Below are 17,355 nucleotides of genomic sequence, written 5' to 3' on the forward strand. Positions count from 1 at the left end.
TGAACTAGATCCTTGTTTGTAAAACCCAGATTCTGGAGGCTGATTCGACAGAAAGTTAAGGGAGGAGGGTTGCGGTCGTGAGAAAAGCAGCACATACCGGTGGTATGGAAAGAGGCCATTAACAGGATCTTCCAAGTACATACAAAAACAGCCGTCTCTTCCAAATGTACATAATCAAATACACATGTCCTTCTTCCCTTTTTTGGGCCACTTCTCAACTGCCATCAGTGAGGGAATAATCATCTAATCGTGGCCAGTTTGGACTGCAGGTTAAAAACAGGACAACCTATTAATTTACAAGGCAAAGGCTCTGAGTCCCCTCCCCCCTTTTGTCACTTGTTGAGCCTAGAGCGCTAAAAGCTGCAGGCAGGAAGAGGTTGCAGAAACGTTGTGAGTGACCCTCCCTGTACATGAACAAAAATATGCTTTTTCACCCAGATCAATTTTGAAGGCGGAAAGCTTGCCTCAGTTAGTTCTGCTGACATGCAGTCAACAGGAGCGTTGTAAATTTCAGTGAGCTTATTATCACTCTCTGCCACAGATGAGTGGTTAGGGATTAACCTAAATGCCTACAGCTGAGCAAAACAAAGTAGCTGCACGCATGCTACGGGAGGTTTAGGTCACTTTTATACAATACTTGTTCTTGTTCTCATAGAACCCGGAGAATTAGTAAGCATTTAACTTTTCCCGTTCTGTTGTCTCAAAGTGTTTTTGGTTAGAAGCCTGAATAAGGTCAGTGGTGAACACAAGCTTAAGAGATTTGTATGTTTTTTCTATGACATAAGAAGTCTGTATTTACCCCACTTGTGAATGTTTGAAGCATCTATGCGCCATTAAAAACTGTGGTTGCTAAGACAATTAAACTTCAGTGTCCATGTTGTAGCTGTTATAGTGTCTCCATTGCGCTTCAGACCCACACCCATCTAGATTTTTGTGATTAAGAGTTTGTGGTTTTGTAGGGTTTCTCAAAGATCAAAAGTGAGTTTTTCATGTAAAAAGAACCTTGTTATGCTGAAGCTTTATGCAAATATTGATAACAATTTCTGAAGCTGTGCATCAAGGAGTATATTGGATTCCAAAGTTAATCAATACAACTTTTGAAGCTCCTTACCTTGAGTTACTGATTTTTTTCCAACTATTTCCATCCACCAGGTTTACAGGAAGGCGGTCAGTCAGATGAGCCAGGGTCTGATCAGGAGGCTTACAGTGCTCAGCCAGTACGAGGAGGCGCTGGTGAAGATCGACGCCACAGCTGCTGAGCGGCTGACGGCTGTTAAGGCGAAGCCCCAAGCAGCCAGCCAGAGAGACATGCTGTCCATCTGCAACGACCCATTCACTGTGGCCCAACAGCTCACACACATAGAACTGGTGAGTCTATATACTCTTAATTTCAATGTTTTGTCCTTTTTTATGTCAAGGACAATCCCCATTGATCTAAAGAAATATTATGGAGCCAGTCATGGCACACAATGGCCATTTGCATCTGCCTCGTCCTGAATCCATTCTCTAAACAATGTGTTGCGATTGGTCAAACCAAATTGAGATGTGAATGATATCTTAGAAGACAATTTCAGAAATCCTGCCACTGTCTTAAACTCATATAAACATTTGTGACAGAGAATAAATCGATGCTGTAGAGGAGAACATGTGAGAGAGAGAGTGGAGAGCTGAAATGAATGATGGTTTAGAAATCTGTGTGATCGTCGAGATGCTCCCACATCTGACCCACCACAGCATTGATTTTAAACAATGTCGTTGACCACTGCTTTATGTTCATTACATGTCAGTTTGTCTTTGAAAAACCAAATCACTCGATCGTAAACATCAAGGTTGTTAGTCGAGATGTATAACACTTACTCCGATTTCCCATGTTTTTAATGCACGTTTTAACATTGCGATTTGAAAAACTGAAATTATGTTATGATGAACTCCTATTACTTTTTATACTTGCATGTGTGAGGAAAAATGGGTTTAAAAAAAGCAAATGCAATAGGAAATCATGTGATGTAGCATAGGTACTGGTGCTTGAATAAGTATGCAATTTAGTCACATTCTTTTGGATATATCCGTAAGAAACACACCGTTTTTTGTTTTGTTTTGCAGAAATGTCTGAAATGCACTTTAAATTTAAAGGGGCCCTATTATGCTTTTTGAGGTTCTCCCTTTCCTGTAGTGTGTTATATGGGTTTTTGTGCATGTAAATGGTCTGCAAAGGATAAAATCCCAAAATTTAAAGCACTTTTTAAACATTAAAGCATGTTAACATGTCACAGTTGACGCCCACAATACAAAGGTTGTCCTTATCTGTGTTTAACCAAATGAAACCTGAAAATGATCATAATGGGGCCGTTTTTATGGAAATGCTCCCATTACTTACTGTATAGGGTATTACCATCAACAAGTTATGTCACTTCCATTTGAAGGGTATTGATAAATGTAGGAAAGTAAAGAATAGTGATAGAGTCTATACATTTTCTTGAAAATGTTATGTATATTTTTCTCAGTTAAATGAAAAAGCCTTCTCCATGTGGTTATTCCATGTGAATGTATAGATTTTATGACCAGAAAAACATGCTTTATCATGATTTAAATATCCTTATGGAGGTACGAATCTTCCTACATCAGGATAAAAGATGTTGGCCACATTGTCCGGCCCTAGCATTCAGCAAACTAAATATTTTGTTCTTTCCTTCTCAGGAGAGACTGAGTTACATCGGACCTGAAGAATTTGTTCAGGCATTTGTCCAGAAAGACCCTCTGGACAACGATAAGGTAATGTCTGCATGTTTTTTCTAACAGTAACAGATAAGAGAGCACACAAGGATCAGTAGTTATGCGATCTTCTTTTTTTGGCTGTAATCCTGTGTGCAGTGCAGACCTGTTAAGTCTGTGCCTGATGTGGGTTACAAGTGAGACGGCCTAGTTTCTATTCCAGACAGATGTAACGTTTACACAACACACAGAGATGGGCCACCGCATGGGTAAAAGAGGGGGCAGTGGATTTCCAGACTGTAACAGCAGACCAAATATCCGCTCTTTGCACAGGTTCAGAAACATAAACTCGGACACACCCCACCGACAATTTTCTAAAATAATTCCAGCGGCTGGATGAGCGTGCATGCGCCCTCATCTCCTAGCAACCGCTGCTGCCAAGGGTTTGTTTAGGGAAGGGGTGTGTGAGATTCTTAATGTGTGTGTCTGGCCATGGGTTCTCTTGTCTGGCGTTCGGCTGCTAGGCAACAGTCCCCCTCTTTTTTGGAAGTAAGGTGACGGGGGGTTAAGGCTGCCTTTGTGCCTCAGGGTAGGCTGCCTCCTATTGCAACAAGCCACTTGGAAAAGACAGGAATGTGTGTGTGTGTGTGTGTGTGTGTGTTTGAAAATCGACAAGTCCACTGGTGGTAGCCACTACATGGGGGTGAGTGGCGTAAGGCCAAAGGAATGAGTGGAATTGGATCAAGAGGAATCCTCACAAAGGACCAGCATGCATAATGTGAATAACATTGACCACTATTGTGCGTATAGAAGCAGCATGAAATTAACCGTGATTGGCTACAGGTCTTCTAAGCCAAATAGTTATTTTGTTTAAGCCTTGACTGAGGAAAGTGGGGGGAAATAAAGCATATATCAGCTTTATTTTTTCCGCTTCATCACTTTTTATGCTTTGCGACAAGTTAAAATGCTAATTAAAAAGTCTGTTGTTGTCGTTTTAGAGCTGCTTCAGTGATCACAAGAAGGCCAGCAACCTGGAAGCTTATGTGGAATGGTTCAACAGACTCAGTTATCTGGTGGCTACAGAAATCTGCATGGTGAGTAATGAACATGAGACCAACCCCACTCTTGAATAGAAATTGGCATTGGGCTGTTATGACTGATTGATTTTAAAGAACACAATAAGGACAAAGCTTGAATGGACCAAAAAAAAGTCTGAAAACCAAAATGTCTATTTTTAAACTGAAGAGAAAACGGCCCATTTTCAACAAATGTTTTTCCAAGCCAAGAAAGATTATATATTTTTTTCATCTGTACAATTACATCAGAGAAAACTGCGTTACTTGAACCAAACTGGAACCAGTTAATGTCTTCTTTTGAATAAATCCCTTGTTTTAGCATCAAGTAAAAACCACAAAAACTACCAATACTTCAAAAGCAAACCGAGCAAACCACACTTTTAGAAAAGAAACTGATCAAAAAACAAAACAATTAACCAGTCTGTTTTTGCCAATGCTTTTCATTTTGTTAACAGCCCGTGAAGAAGAAGCACCGAGCTCGGGTCATGGAGTTTTTCATTGACGTGGCGCGTGAATGCTACAACATCGGCAACTTTAACTCCCTCATGGCTATCATATGTAAGTTGTGCTCTTTTTTCTTGCCGTGAAATTTGATTTAGGCTTTTATTATTATGTCAATCAGGACAGCTACTAGGCAATTTTTCTGACCAATCTAAGCAGACTGGGCAGTGTGAGAGGGAAAATAAAGACAGTTTTAAACATTAAAGCATGCAAACATGTCACAGTAGAGGCACAATATACAAATGTGAATCTGAAAATTAGCATAATATGTCCTCTTTTAAGCTTTGGGAGAGACCTATGGTTGGATGGTTATTGGTTGATTTAAACAAAACCATAAAAAAAAGTCATTTTTCACCTTTGCCAAAGCTAATTTACCAGCTTTGAGTCATAAATGTGTGTTAAAATGTACCCTAAAAATATTCCAAGCACAGCTAACATCATTTTTAAAGTCCTAAAGCACCCTTAAGACAATTTAGAGACCTTGCAGGAGAACAGGCTCTGGGGATCCAAGATGTCCCAGGGTTTATAGCACAGGGCATCTGGTCATCCTCTCAGTCCAGAAGGGGGAGGCCCTGTTTGTCCAGATCAATGAGGGGGAGGGAGGAAGGGGGTGTAAGCTGGAAGTGGACGCAGAACAAACCATACAGGCAGATGGTCAGCACTGACCAGAGAGAGTGAGCCCACGAGGGAGGAGGGAGAGGCAGAGAGGGAGGGAGCGTGTTATGGTGAGGGGCAACAAGGGAGAGGATATTGGAGTGCCAGCTGTCCTCTGTCCTTCTCCCCAGAGAGATAGAAAGAGAGCCACAGGCAAAGCCACCTCCAGGGAACCACCAGGGTTAGATGGTGTGTTTGGGATCTAATTAAAGGGTTAGTTCACACAAATTATGTAAGCAAATGAACGCTTCCTTCATCTGTGTTTAGCCAGACTGGTCTGTGTTTGGCTCTTGGAGGAGCAAGTCTGCTTGGATTATTTTCTTGTTAGCAAGAGATGAACAGATTTATTTTCGAATCCCAATCCATTGCAGGCCAGGATCAGTAACAAGCTCTAGTGTAGGGAATTATATCAAAACTTGGGTGAAAAGAAACAGAAACTATCTGTGTGGCTTTGTAGAATAAATGAAAATGATACATCCAGAATTGAGTCAAATGTATATCTTAATCAGATAAATCATCTGCCAAAACAAGAAAGAAAACGGTATATGACTTGGGCAGGTTTGAATTGGCTAATATTTCTACTAATATGTTCAATTTGTAGAAAATAGCAGAGAATATTTAACGAAAAGAGGAATGCAGCCATTTCCCAATTGTCCAGAATTTATATTGATATCTATAGAAGCCGTATGAAAATGAACACGGTTTTGGAGACACTACAGAATATATTTAATTTGGATGTCTTTGAGAGTAAATTTGGAATGGCTGACCCTTTTTTAAATAAAATATAAAAAGAGACCAACTGTTTGTGTCTCCTCTGCAACATTATGTCGGTGCTGAAAAGGAGATACATAAACGGTGTATTATTGTTCCCATAAAGGGGAGTGTGGGTCCCAGCGGGGCGACTACCACACCCCACACCTGTCCACAACACATACACTAGTGTAAATGGAGCCATTTTCGATCTGAAACACACCGTAGCGTGCCGATTCGGTCGGCCTTTACATTCCTTCTGTGCTGAAGTGTCATGTCAAACTCAAAGTGTCTCCTGGGAAGATGAGCGGGTTCAGGAAGAAAATGAGATTTAGCGGTGTAGGGCTTTATATTTCCCTGTGTGGATATGACTTTCTTTGTGTGTGCTGGAGGGGTTGTTTTGTGTTGTTGTTCTGCTCTGGCGGTGACCTTTAGTGCCTGAACCTCACACACACACACACACACACACACACACACACTTACACACACACACACACACACACACACACACACACACAATTACCATATGGGAAGCAGAGAGCCTGGAGGGGAAACGAGGCGTGTGTTAACTCCATTGTTCCTGCGGCCTTTTGCCTCGCTGCATCAGAAGAAACAACAGTGGAAAAAAAATAAAAGGGGGGGAAGGTGAATGGATGTTCAAGGATGACTGACATGGGAGGAAGGGCGGAAGGGGGGGGGGGGGGGGGTGGTCTGTCTGGTTCAATGGGAAAGTGACATGTGTTATTGCAAGCATGTTAGGGTGTTTTCTTGGATGTGTAATATCTCTCATTGTCCTTTATTTTTTTTGTGTCCATCTTGCAGCTGGGATGAACATGAGTCCTGTGTCTAGGCTAAAGAAGACGTGGAGTAAAGTCAAAACGGCCAAGTTTGACATCTTAGAAGTAAGTTTGCATTAAAAATAAATAGAAAGCAGATGTGAACAACTCAACAAATATGCATTTTCAACATACAGTACATGTCATGTTCTCTTCTGTTTTAATTGTCCAATGCTCATTTCCCCTGTACTGTATGCCCACATATTAGAAGCCCCATGGTTGTTTTCAACACTGATGACTAACCACGGTGCGGGTGTGTGGGCGAGCTTCTTCTTTTGTCAGTCAATTGTTTGTGTGCAATGATAAAAAAGAAAGTGCAATGATAAAAACAGATGAACAGTGATCTGATGAAAAAGGTGATCTGAGTGGGAGAGCAGAGATGTGACTGTGACTCACATACAGCTCACATTGGCTGATAAACAATTTGCTGTGTTTCCTCTGCCTTCATCACCTCGTAACTGTCACTCTTCTATTGGCTGGCGCTCTAACACATTGAACGTGATAGGCTAAGAGCACAAAATACAAATATGAAACCTGGAAAGAAGCATAATAGGCCCCCTTTAAATTCGTCTCATAGGTAAGAAAGGTACATATTCGGCATCGGAACAATCCTCCATCTTTTAATGTGAGGCGTAGTTTTATTTTGTTTTCAATAAGAAGCATACATAAAAGCATATATCCACCTTTCCTTCCACCCTGCTCTATGCATATGTATGTCTGTATGCATAGAGGGTAGGGTGTTGGTACCTGAGGAGGAACCACAGATACAGCAGGGGAGATGCTCTCCAAGCGCAATAGGACATCAGTCGTACCCTTTGAAAGAGGAGATCTGAGGCGGAGACGAGTCAGGCTGGGTTTTTTTGTTCTTCACAGACTCGGTTATTTAGGTTCCCCTCATGTCTCACCGGAGTTCATCTCTGTCTCTCTGCTTCTGTCAATCACACACCTCCTCATCTCTTTACTCCTTTGATGATTTTCTTTAACCCTCCTCTACCGTCCCTGTGAGCCATAGTTGAGTGGAACGCTGAACATTCTGTCCCAAGTGGTAATTTTTGTTGACGTGAAAATTCAGAGCTGACGTGCTGCTCGGTTTGTTTGAGGTCACAGACTCCATGGCATGGGCTTTCTCGTGATTCCTGCATCACAAAGCTCCAACTCTGTCACAACACTAAGGCTTTGAGTTAGCACATTTTTGTGAACAGGGTGGAATTAAATTTAAGGAAGTTACTTTTTGCTATGCAATTAAGGATTACTTTCATTATCGTTTCAAATCCACAACTTAAAATTATGAGGAAATGTCAAAATGATTGGGCGGGATATTGAAGTTTTACCAAACCAAGACTTTCAACGGGATGAAAACAGCTTCATATGTTCAATCGAGAGCTTGTTGATTCTATTCGTGTTCAGTGGCTCTTCTAAAGAAGTTGTTTTGCTTGATCTCAAACTGACTCTTTTTTTTCTTCCCTCCATAGCACCAGATGGACCCTTCAAGCAATTTCTACAACTACAGAACAGCACTGAGAGGAGCCACGCAGAGGTCCATCACCGCTAACAGCAGCAGAGAGAAGGTGAGGCACACACACACACGCACACACACACCAACCATGCTTGTGTGTAAGAGCTGAGGGAAAACATCTGGTAGTACACTATATAAAAACAATATTTTTTAGGGTTGGGTGAAAAAAACAATATCTTAAATGGGCCCTTTTGGGCTTTTTGAGGTGTTCCCTTTCCTGTAGTGTGTTATAAAGTTTTTTGTGAATGTAAATCTTCTGATTGTAGTCATTTCCCTAGCATGGTGACATCACCATATAAAATCTGTGTACTAGATGGCTGCTGGAGGAATCTAAAGTGATGTCAGTATGCAACAATTGTTGATTACAATTGTATAAGAAGTTAAGATGTTTATCACACAGCGTTTATTTTCATGCACTGTAGCGTATAAGAAAAGAAAGGTGGAGTAGAAAAACAAATTGTAGCGCTGTCCCTCATTGAGCCGTGTTATCGCCTGGGAGCTGCTTTCCCACTGTGTTTACGCCACCAGCAGCCTGCTGCGGTGGACTTGGACGAGGGACAGCGGTTGCATAACAGTGTGGCTCCGAGGGGACACGGAGGGTTGCGTTATAAGTGGGTCAAGATATGAGTTGGGTCTTGGTTTCCTCCTCATCAAACGTGTTGTGTTCTCCTCGCGAGGGAGGGAAAAGAACACACGGGCAGCTGCCAGATCACATACTGTTCCCTTCCCTCTTCAGATGCCCTCCCTAACCGTATTTGAACCAGTTAATAGCCCCTGGGCTGCCAGACCTAAGCACTTAGTCTCGTCCTCATACATCATTTGTTGAATATGTGTGTTTTCACAGAGACACAGTGTACCGTCAGTATGTTTCTGGCTCCCTGGAGTTTGTTAGGGATGTTATTTTGGAGCTCAGAAATGCAAACACACCCGAACAGTGGTTGAAAGAGGTCCTGAAATGGAAAGTTCCCAAGAATTTTGCCATGTTGTAGCCCTTGTGACCTCTCGTTTTTTTTGGGGGGGGGCTGTTATGTTGTCTTTGTCAGAGGAACAACAAAACTATTTATGCTCTAATCATCCTGTTTTGCTGCAGTTTACTGTGGGGGCAGAAAGGGTAACCATTCGTTGCTATGTTGATTTATTTGCTTGAAATAACATTTTCAAAAAAGGCCAAAGTGCTGATCTGAAAGCAGACCCGGAGTATCGCATGTTTGTTCTCAGAGACAGTTTACAATGAAGAATGTTGCCCTTTAAACCCAGTTAGAGTACAGTGTGTACTGTAGCTTGTTTTTAATCAAAATATAGGAGGTCTCTGTTCGACACATAGAGAATTTGTGTTCTGAACATAAGGCAGCAGGAAGTATCAGAATCTCCTGCTATAATTGCTGTACAATCATTGTAATTGTATATAAATACAAATTATATTAATGATAATAATAGAACCAGTGATCCCAAAAGGCTTTATAAACTCCGAAGTTACTGAAGAAAAAAAAGGTTAACTGAGACATACGACTGCAGCTAATGAATATTTAACCTTTTTTACTCTTGTTTAGTTTTCTTTACCAACAGTTTAATTAAAACATTTACGAAAGTCAAAAAATGCCCATCAGAAATCTTCCATTGCCTTTGGTAACATTTTGAGGATTTTTTTGTTTTGTTTTTAGATAAATACTTCACATCACAAAATACTTTTAGAAAGTATTTGTAGTGCACAAATTACTTATTACAAACCCCCAAACATGAGAAAAGACATATTTCATCAGCTGTTCAAACCATCTTTTAAATAGAATCTTGTAATATATATTTTAGTCCACGTCTCAAGACCTTCCGCCCTTCTGGCTCCAGACCCTCCATGTCCAGCTGTGACAAAGACTTCCTCCCTGCTCCTACTAGGCTCTTATTTCTCTGAAAGCAGGACTTGTGTGTGCAGACCTTTGTGTATGCATGACAACAGTCTTTAGAACATGCATACTAGGATGCTCTTGTAAACAACATCCTGTCCCTACAGAGCACGCAACACACATGATGTGCAGACTCTTTGACAAATGTTATTTAAAAAGCCCAGTATCACAAAACCAGTTGTCTCAGGGGGCTTTACCAACGTTTACAGATCAAAAAACATGTGTAAAAAAGCTTTAAAAAGTACAATGTAGACAATCCAATTGACAAAATCGTAAATGTAAATAAAATACATTTAAGGATCCAGGAGGATGTTTAAAGTAAGCCTGAGCCAGCCCTAGATATAAGCTTCTTAAGCCTACACTTAAATGTGGAGATGGTGTTCACCTCTCAAACACACATCTTTACTCACATTGGGTTAACTGGATTCACTACAATTTTGTTTAAATCAATACATAACTGTCACAATGATCATTTGGTTATCAATTCCTCACATTTTGTTACTTTGAATTCTTGAGAAAGCCTCCACGCTAAAGAAATGTGCAAAAACAGTAAAGTGAAGTTAATGGGGGCTCATTTAACAACATCAACAACAACAACAACAAAAAACGAATCCCTCAGAATTCAAGAGTGGAGAAACCATCCAAGTGATAATTTTGTGGGTGAAGAATTCCTTCAAGTTTGTTCTGGAGGCACACAAACAAGCCTATGATGCAAGTCAGCTGAGAAAGGGAGTTAAAAGAAAACACATGAGAAGGATTCCCCGCCTCGTGGAAAGCACTGATGCGGAAAGGGTGTGTGTGGTTTATAAGTGCAACTTCTGACGCAATCACAATGAATGTGAGCAATTTATGAAATGCACGTTTTAGTCTGCCTTTTATTTATTTTACTGCTTTCCCTCCTTTCTTATTTGAACTTTTAAAAGCTCCAGCTTCATGAATGTTTGATCATTTTGGGTGGGGGCTATGTTAGGAGTGTCAAGGAAGATTTGAGTTTTTCTTTATATAGGTCACTGTGCCAGGTTGCAGCAATTTCTTTGGAACAAATGTGGTGTTTCCATCAGCCTTAGCAACTGATAATGCCAGATTCAACCAGTTGTTCTCTCCATGGTTGATTCCCAGAAGTCAACATTCGACCAACTTGAAATGTAGCTTTCTTTATTTGAATGGAGTCTGGTGCAGTTTCCCCACCTCACTTTCTATCGGTGTTAAGTGCCCAGACACACTTTGAATTAAATCGTTGCGTGAGAGTGGTAATGTATTATTTCAGGCATTAAAAAGGGGATCTTTTTTTTCTGGAAAACTCTATTTTAGTCTCGCTTTGCATAGGTAATTGATTTTTGTATATTAAAGGATCCATATTATGCTCATTTTAACGTTCATATGTGTATGTTCTGTCTGTACTGTGACATGTTTACATGCTTTAATGTTAAAAAGATATGTGCAGACCATTTTCCTGCACAAAAACCTATTTTACCCAGTACAGGAAAGGGAAAACCCAAAAAGCATCCTTTAAAGGCTGTATTAGTACCCGCTGCTACAAGCCCTAACTAGTGTGGCTGTTTTGATGAAAATGTTTTGTATCAAGCTGTATCGTCTTTGTCGATTGTAATCCTTTTCTCCTTTAAATCAATGTTTATAGAGATGACACACCTGTGAGTCATGTGGAAACCCCCCAGCATTTTCTCACCTAAATGAAATCCCTTTCTCTTTCTGTTGTCTTGCAGATTGTCATCCCTTTCTTCAGCCTTCTCATAAAAGACCTCTACTTCCTCAACGAGGGATGTGCCAACAGGCTACAGAGCGGACAGATCAATTTTGAGGTAAACTGAAATTAAAATCCCCAAGAGGGAGTTTCCCCCCTCGTGAATACATGTTCTCCTTTTTATTTCTCCCACAGCTGACTTGTCAGAAAATGTCACTACTACACATGGCGACGATTTGTTGCTATTTATTACCACTTCCCTAAAGAGCGTAGAGGAAGAAGAAGTGTCTGTGCGTAAAGTGTGTGTTTCCATGGAACAAACACAGAACAGTGACTAAAGACTCTGTTGTTTCCACTGGTCTCAGTTCACAGTTACACTGAAACAGGCACTGGGAAACTCTGCAAATTCCCTGTTATGACTTTTGAAGAGTACATATGAACAAAGTAAAGGAGCCCTATGCTTTTTGGGGTTTCCCCTTTCCTGTAGTGTAGGTTTTTGTTCATTTAAATGGTCTGCAAAGATCCTAAAGTTCCCTCCTACACACTCCCCCTCGCCTGAAATGCCTCCATTAGATCCCTTTGTTTACTTGCGTAACATAGGGACATCACTACGTAGGACTCACACTACTATTGGGTTAAGTGGATGGTGAAAAGAGGTGCTGCTGCTGTATGAAAAAAATAAAGCTCTTATTAAATATAAGGAAACCTAAACTGAGCATAATAGGCCCCTCTTTTACTATGCAGAACCACAGGCTTCATCCATAGTACACTGGGAGTAGCCCCACAAAGCTATATACCTAAAGTTGCTTACTGTATACTGCGTAGCATAGAGCCATGAATATATTGATTTTCCCTGAATGTTGACATGTTCTGTGTTCTTTTTTTTGTTTGTTTTATATCAGAAATTCTGGGAACTCGCCAAACAAGTGAGTGAGTTCATGGCCTGGAAGAAAGTGGAGTGTCCGTTTGAGAAGGATCGCAAGATCCTGCAGTACCTGCTGACTGCTCCAGTATTCAATGAAGATGGTATGTTTATCAGTTATTGAATTATGTAGGAATGATGCAATCCGGCTCTCAGTTTTTATCAATGTGACACAAATATGTAATCTCCTTAAGTAATTATCTTTCATGATTTGTTCTAGTCAGTATGAGTCATGCTCAAATGCATAGGATTAACATTGTTTATGTGCTATTAATATTTATGAATGAAGGCATGTATTCATGAAAAAAAGTTTTTAAGAACTACTGCAATATGTAGTAATTTGTGTGAAAATGTAGGGAAATGTATTGCAAATTTACAATCAGACTTTTAATTTGAAAATGCAGTAGTTATTACATGATGTGTTATTACACACCCTACATGAAATGAACATCAAAGTGGCTGCTACCATTACCGTCAGTAAAAGTAGTGTATTGCTGTGGACTGAAAAAGTGTTTCCAGGCATCAGAATGACTTTCCTCCTGCTAAGCCTTAAATCCACCCTCACGTTGTTATCACCTCCTGAACTCAAGCAGCTCTGATGGTTTGGGTCTCCTTTAATCCACTTCAAAGTCGCGTGTCACTGGCTCTTCTCGCTTTCTTATCAGAGATAGACAGGGAGCTCTGTAAAATCTTCTGACATTGAAGTGTACCAACCATAGATATCGTGCTGCTGGAGCGCACCAGGACCATGCTCGGGCACTATTTGATTTTGTTGGGCAATACATATCATCATAAGAACCGTTAAAATGTCTTATTTGTTTCGCAAAAATACAGTCTATCTGGAAAAAATTGGGGGAAAAAAGCAAAACTTTTAGAAAATCTAATGTTTCTTTATTTTCTGGTTTCAGCATTGTATCTGGCATCCTACGAGAGCGAAGGTCCTGAGAACCACATGGAGAAGGACAGATGGAAGACTCTGAGGTGTGTATTTACCCCCCCATTCCACTTCTTTACAGACACTCACCCTCAGGGCACTGGAGTCTTTCAATCACGGCTGTCAACTCATGTTCCCTCCAGACCAGGCAGACCCTGAGGGATGTAGGTCACACGAATGATGACCCACGCACTATTCAATAAATGCATTAAACACACACACACACACACACACACACACACACACACACACACACACACACACACACACACACACACACACACACACACACACACACACACACACACACACACACACACACACACACACACACACAGGTGCTCATCATTCTTGTTTGTCACACCATCGCTTGCAAGGCACATCAGTCATTTTCACACAATTACATCCCACGGGCACACCCTACTCCATACTTAATACACAGCAGTCTGGATGTGTGTGTTTTTGAAGATGGATGAGAGAAAATCAGCTTTGATCAGTTGTCTCTGACTCTTTAAGAAAGCCCCAGAGAGCTGACGGAGGGACAATTCTTCTTGCGGCAGCATCACACGCTGCAGTTTAATTTACACAGAGTATGAGGCGTTATTTTTTTGCGGCAGGGACAAAAAGGGTCGTCCAGCAGTCAAAAGATCTGTCGGGTGCATTACTGCCACTAAAGGCTTGATTTTATTCAGCTGTGCAAACAATAATTATGTCAAGAGTTACTTTGTTACAGACACATAGCTGATGATGTAAAAGGAGCTAGATTATTTACACAATATTAGCATATGGGGTATGTAGTAAAATATCTGCGTTTTACTAACAATGACAAAGGATTTGCTTTACTTTTAATAGTTCTTACACAAACTATCTTATCAGTTTCTACAGGTTTCTTTAAAAAATAACCAGCCTCAAAAGAACATAACAGCAGCTTGAAATTTCTCAACAGAATGTAGCAGCCAAATTTAAAAACAATATATTTTTTGCCCTTTTATCTTGAGCATTCTTCAGCACACACAACAGATTTATATAATTCATTTTAGAAAGCCATCAAGGAGGAACACTGTACAAGGAATTCAGGATTTAAAGCTGATAGTGCCACCCGCATGAATGCGATATAGGACTCTGCTGGCAGAGGTCAGAGGTGGCAACAGGATTTGGACCAATAGCCCTGTTAATGTTGGGTTAAGCCTGCCAGAGTGGGTTCTCTCGTGTGTGTGTGTGTGTGTGTGTGTGTGTGTGTGTGTGTGTGTGTGTGTGTGTGGTCACGTTTCCTGATCGCCTGCCAATGCTCTCTGCATCCCCCTGAGCTTTGCCTCTGCTGCGACACGATCTGTCACTTTCCTCTAGTCGAGCTACCTCAGCAGAACGTGCAATATCACACATTCTCTCACTACACACACATTCTGGGAATTGACAGAAAACAAACTGTTGCTGCTTTTTAAATTCGCAATTTCTCAATTATTATGGCTCAAGAGGGAAAAATTAAAGATTGGGGTGTCCAATGTTTGTAACATGAGGGAGAAGGTAAAAAAAAAAAGTTAACGCAAAGTGTTAATGTAATTTATTTTATCAAGCTGCCTGCAAGCTACCTTTCTGAGTTGACATTTCCAATATTAAGTCAACCAATTGTTCACTTTTGGGATTCTTTAAGTGAATAAAGAAACAGAAATAAATAATCTGAGCATTATATATTTTAAGGTTATTTGAAAGCATTGCATTTTGTAAGACGTTTATCAAAATGTGAAAAAAATCCTTATTAAACTGCAGTTGTAAAGAGAATTCTTAACGTTTGCATCAAAAGATAAACCTGAGACTAACCGCTGTTTCTCTTTGTCTCCACAGGTCCACTCTGCTAAGCAGGGTCTAAACTGGGAAAAAAAACACTAAGATAAACAATTGACAAGTGAGCCGTTGTCTAAACCAAGTATCCCTATGTTTTAAGGGAACCGACAATCTCTACTTTGGCTGGCAAGGATCTTTTGTGTTCCCCCCAGCTTCATATTTCTATCAAGCTCCGCTTTTCCTTACCCTCTTAGTATTTGTGCTGTATTTTTCCGGACGGCTGTTTTTTCCTCTTTGTATGACTTTGTAGTCTTTTAAAAAAAAAGATAAATGCTACAAATCTTCCCAGTAAATGCCAAAGGGTGCCAAGGTTTGAAGTCTGAAGCGTTTCGCCCTGAAAGACCTTCTCTGTGCGTCAATGGAGTCGTTGGGGTTGTTTGTTCCCCGCGCCAGTTTTCAACCTGTTCTTTTCCACTGAAGCTACACAGTTAGCTGCTGGTTGGCTAACTCAACGGAAAAGCTACTCGCACTGGTTCCATAAGCCAGCATCCTTTGTACAAACTCAAAACTTACCCGCAACACTGTTTATGATTAAGCTAGCTATTATTTGTAGTTTTGTTTTTTCCTATTGTACTTTACCTGAGTTTCTGAAGAACTTTGTGAATTGTGATGTGTACTATTAAATGCACTGGTTGCATTTGAAAGTTTTTTGTTTGCGTTGTTCACATTTTGTGATTTCCTTATGCAAGAAGCAACAATTCCTAGTTGTTTATCTTGAACACACTCAAGGCATCAGTAAACTTAAACCAAAGTGTTTATTGTATGGGCAAACCTTCCAATTACGGCCGGGCGATATGAAGAACAATGTAATATTGCGACAATTCTGACCAAATACTACAGATAATTGAAGGTTTCACAAATTTTGGATTTTATTGACAAAGGTGTTAAATTATAGAAAAAATATGAGTCTGGTGAATTCGGAAATGTTATTACTCTAATGTGGTACGGCCTTAAAGCCATGAAAATACAACACTTACGATATTAAGATATCCAAACTCAAAGACTATATCTTAGTAGATATCATAATCGAAATGAAACAGATAAATTGTCCAGCCCTACTTGGCTTTTTAGTTTTTGTGTTGGACCCTTGGACAAATACTTTTCTGGAAGTGGACTAATGCCTTAAGTAGTGAGCTTAAATGGAAAGTGGATGATAGTGTGTTTCCTGTTGTTCCTGATAATCAAACAGCCCCTCTGCTGCTGGGAAGATTAGCTGGGCTGACCTCTACCATTCTTACTTTCCCCTTTTGTTCCTGCTCTAATGTAGAACATGAGTGTGTGGTTGTGCTGCCGCCTGTTGGCTCAGTCCGAAAAGTGAATGGATTTGTGTGGTCGAATAATGTGAACTGAGGATTTCTGTTTGAACCCTACACATGCTAAATAATATCTTTTTATTTTTTAATATTGTTCAAATGTAGACTTTTCTTCATATTTGTTTTTATTTATAAATCTATTTGTGTAGTCACACTATGTCCTCATGCCAATATTTACTATTATTGTTATTTAATTTTGCATTGGCTACAAAACATGCAGTAGTTCTCAGATATTGGTTGAACTATTATTTTTATATAAACGTTTGTATGAGATACGTATTCTTCAAGGTACTGGCTCAGAGTATGATGTTAAATGACGGATATCTGCATTGCCTTGACTTCTACCCCCTCAGCACAGAATGCTGTTGTGGTTTGTTGTGTACATAACTGTGTTTGCTTTTTTTCCACCCTGCTTTCATTCTTTTGTATTTGGACTGTAAAAAATGGATTACAGGATGCGTTTATGAATTATTTAGTAGTGTTTAAAAGAAGAAAGTTAATAAAAGAATGTTTAAAAGTATCAACTGACTGGGTTTCAATTACTTTTTTAGCATTGAAGTTAACATGTGAAATCAAATCATTTCCTAGCTTCTGTTATGTTCCCTAATAATCTAGGGATGAAAGGGAAGTAACAACACATACAATAACCAGGAGAGAAGAGGAATCTTGTTTGCAAAAATGTAAATACTGTATATTGTT

General features: G+C 40.1%; 1 protein-coding gene across 3 annotated transcripts in view; it reads left to right on the top strand.

Annotated features, from left to right (window-relative positions):
* Positions 1-17,176, top strand: part of rasgef1ba (RasGEF domain family, member 1Ba) — a 119,517-nt gene extending 102,341 nt beyond the window's left edge. For all 3 annotated transcript variants that reach the window (XM_063897874.1, XM_063897875.1, XM_063897876.1), the window contains 10 exons: positions 1,153-1,368; positions 2,698-2,772; positions 3,711-3,806; positions 4,244-4,346; positions 6,516-6,595; positions 8,002-8,097; positions 11,668-11,763; positions 12,548-12,671; positions 13,476-13,548; positions 15,344-17,176. In XM_063897874.1, coding sequence (XP_063753944.1) covers positions 1,153-1,368; positions 2,698-2,772; positions 3,711-3,806; positions 4,244-4,346; positions 6,516-6,595; positions 8,002-8,097; positions 11,668-11,763; positions 12,548-12,671; positions 13,476-13,548; positions 15,344-15,368 — 984 coding nt within the window. In that variant the 3' untranslated portion in view covers positions 15,369-17,176. The remainder of the gene's footprint in view (positions 1-1,152; positions 1,369-2,697; positions 2,773-3,710; positions 3,807-4,243; positions 4,347-6,515; positions 6,596-8,001; positions 8,098-11,667; positions 11,764-12,547; positions 12,672-13,475; positions 13,549-15,343) is intronic.
* The last annotated feature ends 179 nt before the right edge of the window (positions 17,177-17,355 follow it).

Source organism: Eleginops maclovinus, chromosome 12 (assembly GCF_036324505.1).
Source record: "Eleginops maclovinus isolate JMC-PN-2008 ecotype Puerto Natales chromosome 12, JC_Emac_rtc_rv5, whole genome shotgun sequence".
NCBI classification, from domain to species: Eukaryota; Metazoa; Chordata; class Actinopteri; order Perciformes; family Eleginopidae; genus Eleginops; species Eleginops maclovinus.